At 38.7% G+C, this 9,411-nt stretch overlaps 1 protein-coding gene across 1 annotated transcript; it reads left to right on the plus strand.

The window, feature by feature from the left end:
• Nucleotides 1-224: 224 nt before the first annotated feature.
• Nucleotides 225-1,852, plus strand: LOC123860542 (5'-AMP-activated protein kinase subunit gamma-1-like). Its single transcript, XM_045899221.3, is given in 2 exon segments — nt 225-1,186; nt 1,189-1,852. Coding segments are annotated over 2 exon segments (987 nt in total). The 5' UTR covers nt 225-276; the 3' UTR covers nt 1,266-1,852.
• The last annotated feature ends 7,559 nt before the right edge of the window (nt 1,853-9,411 follow it).

Below are 9,411 nucleotides of genomic sequence, written 5' to 3' on the forward strand. Positions count from 1 at the left end.
CTTTTAAAAAATTAAAATTCTTGAAATAGAACTTAGGATATTATTCATAAGTTTGAGATGTAACAAAAGTGGCATCACCAAACAGTATGAGAGAAAGGTGCATAACAGAGAGGGGATAATTATACACTCTACATTACACAAAAATAATATTCTGGATAAGTAAAGAGTTAAATATTATTGCCATTAAAAAAAACTAGAGCTGAGCCCCCCTCCACCCCCCCGACTGGCTCCCAGAGAGCTTCCTAAAGCGAGCGAACCCAGTTAGCACCTCTTGAAATGGAGATGGTCACTTCTTCAGATAGCTCCCCAGCTCTGGAAAATGAGAATCCTCAAGAGACCCCAGAATCCAACAATAGTGTGTATACTTCCTTCATGAAGTCTCATCACTGCTATGACCTGATTCCCACAAGCTCCAAATTGGTTGTATTTGATACTTCCCTGCAGGTGAAGAAAGCTTTCTTTGCTTTGGTGACTAATGGTGTACGAGCTGCCCCTTTGTGGGATAGTAAGAAGCAAAGTTTTGTAGGCATGCTAACCATCACCGATTTCATCAATATCCTGCATCGATATTATAAATCAGCCTTGGTACAGATCTATGAGCTGGAAGAACACAAGATAGAAACTTGGAGAGAGGTGTACCTACAGGATGCCTTCAAACCACTCGTCTGCATTTCTCCTAATGCCAGCTTGTTCGATGCTGTCTCTTCATTAATTTGAAACAAGATCCACAGACTGCCAGTTATTGACCGGGAATCAGGCAACACTTTGTACATCCTCACCCACAAACACATCCTCAAGTTCCTCAAATTGTTTATCACTGAGTTCCCCAAGCCAGAGTTCATGTCTAAGTCTCTGGAAGAGCTACAGATTGGCACCTATGCCAACATTGCTATGGTCTGCACCACCACCCCTGTCTATGTGGCTCTGGGCATCTTTGTTCAACACCGAATCTCAGCACTGCCAGTAGTAGATGAGAAAGGGCGTGTGGTGGATATCTACTCCAAGTTTGATGTTATCAGTCTGGCAGCAGAAAAGACCTGCAACAACCTAGATGTGTCTGTGACCAAAGCCCTACAACATCGATCCCATTACTTTGAGGGTGTCCTCAAGTGCTACCTGCACGAGACTCTGGAGACCATCATCAACAGGCTGGTGGAAGCAGAGGTTCACCGGCTTGTCGTGGTGGATGAGATGTGGTCAAGGGGATTGTATCACTGTCTGACATCCTGCAGGCCCTGGTGCTCACAGGAGGAGAGAAGCCCTGAGCTGGGGAAGGGGTCAGGCAGCACCAGGGGCTATGCCCCACTCACTGCCTGCCCAAAGTTCTAGGAACCACAGGTGAAACCTTGAGAGAATTGTGACTCTCTTCCCTGCTCGGGAGCCGGGGAGGGTGCGGGGGGAGGAAGGAGAATGGATTTTTAGCTGTCCTTATCCTCATGCATACAGCCTAGCCCATCCTAGCCCCAGCCCTATTAGATGTAGCCCCCTTTCTGGGTGAATGATAGGCTGTGTGCCCCTCAGGCCAATTCTGATCTCTGAGAGATCCCCAGACCTCACCCAGCCTTTGCCTCCCTCTCTGCCCCTGACTCCACCCTAAGATAATAGCACAACAAAACTCTTCCAAAAGATATTTTTATTCATCCTGTTTCATGCTATATGGAGGAGGCTGAGTCCATTTAGTGACATTTCTTCCCATAATGGGAATGGGGAGGATTGTAGGGAGGAGGGTCTTTGGGTTCCTGTACTATGTGCATATGAAGGGAGATGGGGGTTAGGTGGAGGAGGAGGGCAGAGTGATTAGCTGAGGTTATTGCTTTTCATGGCAAACCTAATTAAAATGACAGGAACCTCTTCAAAAAAAAAAAAACTAGAGTATGTAATATCATGATGCAGGAAGGATCACAAATCATTAAGGAGGGGATACGTCATTTTTAAATGGCACAGAAAAATCTGGCCATTAGCATTTAAAAGATAATTTTTGATAGTTATCACACTTTTCTCACTAAATTAAAGGCCAGATAAATTAAAGTTAAATGACAGAGCTGTTAGAAGTGGGGAGTTGCTTTGTGACAGATAGATTGCTCAGGGTCTGGACTTATTCTTACAGATATTGGAGGACTCTATCTGTTGGGATGCTGTATAAAGGCCACTGGAGAGGTCTCTGATCATTCAAGCAAAAATACCCTCCTCTGGTCACTCTGTATATTTGCCTTCTTATTTCATTCATGGCACTCATCACAGTCTATGAGTATCTCATTTATTTATTGCTTTTTTAATGATCTGGTAACTCTCTGGAATGTATGCTGCATTAAGCTGGGGGCTTTATCTCATCTCTGCCCTCTGGATTATATATAACAGTCTATCAAGTAATATTTTTTTTTTAGATAAATGAATAAATGAATGAATGAATTCATTTTTTTTCTCTAAGCCTTATGCTATTTACATGAAATGTAGGGGATATTCCATCATTATGGTTTATTCATAAAGTATATAATCTGTTTATATTTCAGATGGGAAATAAATTTGCCCAGAATCAGGGAAGGCAGAATAAAAACCAATGTTGCATATGCTAAGAATATAAGGAACCACTCCAGCATCCTATAACACATCCATCCACAGATTTACACCTGAACTCAAGCATATGGATAACAGAAGGAAAAGCTTTTACTGCTACACGTGACTTGGAGAGAGCTTTGCATAATACATCTTGATCATATAAAGTTAAATTAATTGCAATGTATTAGTTATCGACCAACAAGTTGGTGGAGTTGAATACCAGTTCCAATTTATAGTCCCTGTTTATCCTGTAAGGGAAAATTTCTATTTATCTTAAGAAGTTGCTTTGTAAGCACAGTTAAATTTTACAGCATCAGGAAACCAGTGGTATCTTGGTAACCTGAAGGCTACCTCACTAGGAAAACAGAACTCTGATGATCTAAGATGTCTGACTGAAGAACAAGACAGCCATTGTGAAGAGGCTCCTGTCTTTATTTTTGTCTCTTTTCCAAATTTACTTCCACATAAACAATGTTTTCTTCACTACTTAATTCTCATTATTTCCAAACCTGTCATTCCTAGTATTTGGCTTATTTAATAATCTTATTTTTGTTCTTAAACAAACCTAATGATACTATAACCAATGTCTTGAATATGAGGAAACAATAAAGTACATCACTTGATGTTTTCAGAAGTTTATTTAATGGTGTACACAGGAAGTGTTAAGCTGTTAATGTTTCTGGAAAATGAAGTATCTCTTTTCATTATATAATCAGGGCTGGAAGTGATTTTCTCCCTCTCTGGAAAGGCCTTCCATACATTTAGCATATGGAAAATACTGATCTTTCAGGGAATACTGATGCCATAGAGAGAGCATATTTGCAAGGAAGAACAGTACAGAGCACTCAACTGGAGAGAGAGAGAGAAATGCATAAAACATTGCACATAATAGATTCTCAATAGTATTTGTCTAATAAATGAATAAATGCATTTCTGTTAAGAAATCAAGCAGGTAGCCCAGAATGAACCATGTAGATTAAAAGGAAAGAAAATTTGGGCAGGAAATAAATTGTTTATGGCTTTCAGCATATTAATTTGTCAAGACTCTTTGTGATTAGCAGTAAAGGTTCTGAAAAGAAACATGGATTTCCAACAGTGTCCAATGGGAGGATGATAATGATTGGAACAAAGTAGAGGACAGAGTAGATGGGAGAGACCAAACTGTCAGCAGGAAGGTCAAGTTTTGTCATTAGTTCTTTTGTGAGAGTGAATAGTAGAATCTGTCATATATTCTATGATTTTTTTTTTCTAATATACCATTCATGTATGCATTTGGTCATTTATTCATTTAGTCATTCACCAACTGCTCATTTAACAAATACTTTTTGTGTGTCTCCATGTACCAGGTACTCCAGTAGACACAAGGTATAGCAAATGAACAAAACAGGTGGTGTCTGGTTTCATGGTGCTTTTGTTCTAATGGGAGGATTTAGGCAACGAATAAAAACTTGCTCAACATGGTCTTGGAAGTTCTAGTAATAAGCAAGAAAAGAAATAAAAGGCATACAGATAGGCTAAGAGGAAATAAAATTGTTTCTCTTTGCATATGACCTGATTGTTTACATAGGAAATCCCCGGGAATCTACCAAAAAACCTTCCTAGGTAACCTCAGCAAGGTCAAAAGATTGTACAAGCTCAAAATAACAAAATCAGTTGCATTTCTGAATACTAACAATGAACATACAGAGTCTGAAATTAAAAACATGGTATCACTTACAATTGCTCCAAAGAAAAGGAAATACTGGGATTTAAATCTAATAAACATATATAGGATCTTTGTGCTGAAAATTACTAAATGTTGATGAAATAAATCAAAAAGATCTAAATAAAAAGAGAGACATCCATGTTCATGGACTAGAAGATACTATAAAGATGACAATTTGGCCCACATTTATTTATAGTTTTAATGTCTTTCTTATCAATATCCCTGTGGGGTTTTTGTTGGTGGTGGTGGTATAGATACGCTTACTCTAAAATTTATATGAAAGGGCACAGATCCTAGCATAGATTAAAAAAAAATCTTGACAAATAAGACTAATATTTGAGGTATCACTCTACCTGATATGAAGGCTTACTATGTAGTTGCAAGAATCAAGACAGTGTGGTATTATGAGAGAAGTACATAGAACCATGAAACAGAATCTAGGACCAGCAATCAACCCACACAAATATGCTCAACTGATTTTGACAAGAGTGCAAAAACAATTCAATGAGGTAGGATAGCCTTTTCATCAAATAAACTCACATTTTTACAAAAATTAACTTAAAATGGACCATGAGCTTATGTAAAATGTAAAATGAGAAAACTTTTACAGAAATAAATAGTGAAAAATATTTGGGACCATGACCTAGGTACAGAGTTCCTAGACTTGATCCAGGATCAAATAATAAATTGGACCTAGTAAATCAGGTGAACAGACAAACTACAGACTGGAGAAAATATTCTAAAACTACATATCCAACTAAGGACTAGTATCCAGAGAATACAAAGAACTCTCAGAACTCAACAGTAAGAGGTGCTTCCAGGGAAGGTGGCAGAGTAGGAGGACCCTAGGCTTACCTCATCCCATGGACACAACTAGATAACACCTACATCAGTGTAAATATCCCAGAAAATGACCTGAAGACTAGCTGAGCAGACTCTACACAGCTAAATGTAGAGAAGAGGCCACATAAAAGAGGATAAGAAGGGCAGAGACATGGTTCAGAGTCAAATGGACCTATGGAACTCTCTGTGCAAGGGAGGGACACTGTGAACTCAGAGAGGGGAGAGGAGCAGACCCCAAACTAGGCACCCCAGGCACAAGGGACCCACACTGGGAAAATGAATTCCCATAACATTTGGCTTTGAAAACCAGAGAGGTCTGGCTTCAAGAGTTTTTATAATCAGGGGTGTTTAACACCTGGATCTTTAAAAATCAGCAGGTTAAGCTCTGGAAGCCAAAGGGTGATAGGAAACTGAGTCCTTGTCCTTAAAGAGGCAGCTCAACAAATAGTCCTACTGAGATACAGCATAGAAGCAGCAGTTTGAAAAATGTCTAGGGTATACAGGAAGAAGATTTATTTAAGAATCTCAGAGTGTGTGCTGGAGGGACAGGGATCTGTGAGAGACTTCTTGAAGAGCAAAGGAGGTGGCAGGCATTTCCCTTCCCTGACCCCCAACCTAGATAAACTGATACATGCAGGAATAAGCACAGTACTAACACTCTCCACTTAGCTTGCTAAAGTGTGCTCTGCCCCTGGGCTATTTTGTGCACCTACCCCATCCATCCTGGCCTGGGCAGGAGTTTTCCAGGCTGGCTGCAGGTTCCCTCCAAGAGTGAGCCAGTGTGGACTTTGCTATCATCCCATGACCTATCCCCGTGTTCTCTTGCAGACATACCCTCCAACATGCCCTTGACAGGAATCCATCCAAAGTGGTACCATCAGCCTAGCAGTGTGCAAGTAGCCTCAACAGGGGCCAGGACCACTCCAAAATGACTCCTGCCCCAAGGAGAGGGGATGATAACCACACATATTAGTCTACCTGCAACCCCAGCAGTGGGCTGGGAGCAGACACAGGGTCAGACAATAGGCCCTGTGCACTGACAAAAGCTTTTCAAGAGACAATGCAGGGAAAGTGCCCTGCAGTTTGGTGCTACTGCATCTCTAGCAAACACCTGGTCTCATCTCAACTCGAACCCAAGGCAGCCCCAAACTGGCCCATTAACAACACAGACCAAACCCTGCCCACAACAGGCAAAGAGAGCCATTGCAGACAACTGGACTGAAGGCAAATGTGCCCTAGTCACAACAGCAGGGCACATGCAACATACATAGGAGACACCCGTGATGGGCCAGGTTCTACTGAACATAGGACATTGCACTACAGGGCACTACAGAAAGTCTTCTTCATATGGCCACTACTTTCAAGAGCAGGAGATATAGATGACTTTTCTAACACATAGAAAAAGACACAGAAAGTTAGAGAAAATGAGGAGACAGAATAATATTTCCCAAGTGAAAGAACAGGATAAAAATCACAGCAATATTGCTGAACAAAAAGGAGATAAGTAATATGCGTGATAGAGAATTTAAAGTAATGATCATAAAGATACTCACTGGACTTAAGAAAAGAGTGGAGGACCTCAGTGAGACCCTCAACAAAGAGATAGAAAACATAAAAAAGAACCAATTAGAGATAAAGAACTCAATAAATGAAATGAAAAATGCACTAGAGGAAGCAGAAGAATGGATCAGCGACCTGGAGGACAAATGAATAAAAAGCAATCAAGTTGAACAGGAGAGAGAAAAACAAATAATAAAAAGTGTGCTATGGTGATTGCTGTGAATTGTGTAAGACTGATGAATCACAGAACTATACCTTTGAAACAAATAATACATTATATATTAAAAAAAAGAAGAAGATAATAGGAAGGGTAAAATGAAGGGGGGGGAAATCGGAGGGGGAGACGAACCATGAGAGACTATGGACTCTGAGAAACAAACTGAGGGTTCTAGAGGGGAGGAGGGTGGGGGGATGGGTTAGCCTGGTGATGGGTATTAAAGAGGGCATGTATTGAATGGAGCACTGGGTGTTATATGCAAACAATGAATCATGGAACACTACATCAAAAGCTAATGATGTAAGGTATGGTGATTAACATAACATAATAAAATTTAAAAAAATAAATAAAAAGACAAATTTCCACAGATGTTAAATAAAGACCAATTATTATACTTTTTAAGTGCTTTTCTTTGTGTAGCTTTTAAAATCTGTTGATTCCAAAATTTAAAATAGCTTAGACTTAATTAAATCAAGGTTGCATGCTTTTGTACATTTTATAATAATCTCCTGAAAAAACTGATCATATTTCAAGAAAAATAATCAATATAACATGTTAGATGTAAAAAAACAATTAAATGAAAATGGATTTACAACTCTAAAAAAAAGAGAGTGAGAATAGATTAAGGAAACTCAGCAACACCATCAAGTGTAATAACATTTGCATGATAGGGATCCCAGAAGGAGAGAGAGAGAGAAAAGGGGACAGAAAATCTATGTGAAGGAATAATAGCTGAAAATTTCCTGAATCTGGGGAAGGGAAAAAAAACATGTAGATCCAGGAGGCACAGAGAGCCCCCAACAAAATCAACCCAAGGAGGTTCACACCAACACACATAATAATTAAAATGTTAAAAAGTAGGGATAAAGAACGACTTTTTAAAGCAGCAAGAGAAAAGAAAACAGTTACATATAAGGGAAACCCTACAAAGCTATCAGCTGATTTTTCAGCCAAAACTTTGCAGGCCAGAAGGGAGGGCCATGGTAAATTCACAGTGCTATAAAAGAAAAAAATCTACATCCAAGAATACTCTATCCAGCAAGGCTATCATTCAGAATAGAAGCAAAGATAGAGTTTCCCAGACAAGCAAAAGTTAAAGGAATTCACCACCACTAAACCAATCTTACAAGATAAGTTAAAGGGAGCTCTGTGATTGGAAAGGAAAGACCATAAACAGAGTAAGAAAAGTAGGAAGCATAAAAGCAGTAAAATTAAGTTTACCTATAAAAATCAGTCAAGGGATTCACAAAATAAAAGGATGTAAAACATGACACCATATAACTAAAATATGGGGGGGAGGAGTAAAAATGTAGTACTTTTAGAATGGTTCAAACTTAAGCAACCATCAACTTTATATAGAATGCTATATGCATAAGATGTTATATATAAACCTAATAGTAACCACAAATCAAAACCCAGTAATAGATATGCAAAAAAATAAAGAAAGAAAGAACAAGGAATCCACGTACATCATTAAAGAAAGCCAGCAAACCCGGAGGGAAGAGAGCAGGAGAAAAAAGAACAGAGAACTGTGAAAGCAACCATAAAACAAGTAACAAAATGGCAATAACTACGTATCTATCAATAATTACTTTGAATGTAAATGGACTAAATGCTCCAATCAAAAGACATTGGATGATAGAATGGGTAAAAAAGCAAGACCAATCTATATGCTGACTACAAGAGACACACTTCAGACCTAAGGCACATGCAGATTGAAAGTGAAGGGATGGAAAAGCATTCATCATGCAAATGCATATCAAAAGAAAGCTGGGGTAGCAGTACTTAATATTGAACAAAACAGAGTTTAAAACAAAGACTGTAACAAGAGACAAAGAAGGACAATGCATAATCATAGAAGGAACAATGCAACAAGAAGAAATAACAATTGTAAATATTTATACACCCAACATGGGAGCACACAAACATATAAAACAGCTATTAGCAAACATAAAGGAAGAAATTGATAGTAGTACAATAATAGTAGGGGTTTTTAACACCCTACTTCTATCAATGGAGAGATCATCTTAACAGAAAATCAACAAGGAAAGAGTGGCTTTGAATGACACATTGGACCAGATGGGTCTAACAGATATATTGAGAACATTCCATCTTAAAACAACAGAACACATTGTTAATAGTAAAACACATTGTTTCAAGTGCACATGGAACATTCTCCAGAATAGATCATGTTAGGCCACAAAGCAAGTATCAATAAATTTAAAAAACTGAAGCATTACCATGCATCTTTTTTACCATAACTCTAGAAATCAAACACAAGAAAAATCTGGAAAGACCAAAATATGTTGATGTTAAATAACATACTACTAAACAATGAATGGGTCAACCAAGTAATCAAAGAGGAAAATAAAAAAATACAAGCAGACAACTGTAAATGAAAACCCAATGGAACAACATCTTTGGGAAACAGCAAAAGCTGTTCTAAGAGGGAAGTTCATAGCAATACAAGCCTACCTGTAGAAGCAAGAAAAATCTTTGAGGCATCTGTGTGGCTCAGTTAAGCATCGGA

The sequence above is a fragment of the Mirounga angustirostris genome, unplaced genomic scaffold, assembly GCF_029215605.1.
Source record: "Mirounga angustirostris isolate CCGP_5_RB_7025 unplaced genomic scaffold, mMirAng1.0.hap1 SCAF_4, whole genome shotgun sequence".
In the NCBI taxonomy this organism is placed as follows: domain Eukaryota; kingdom Metazoa; phylum Chordata; class Mammalia; order Carnivora; family Phocidae; genus Mirounga; species Mirounga angustirostris.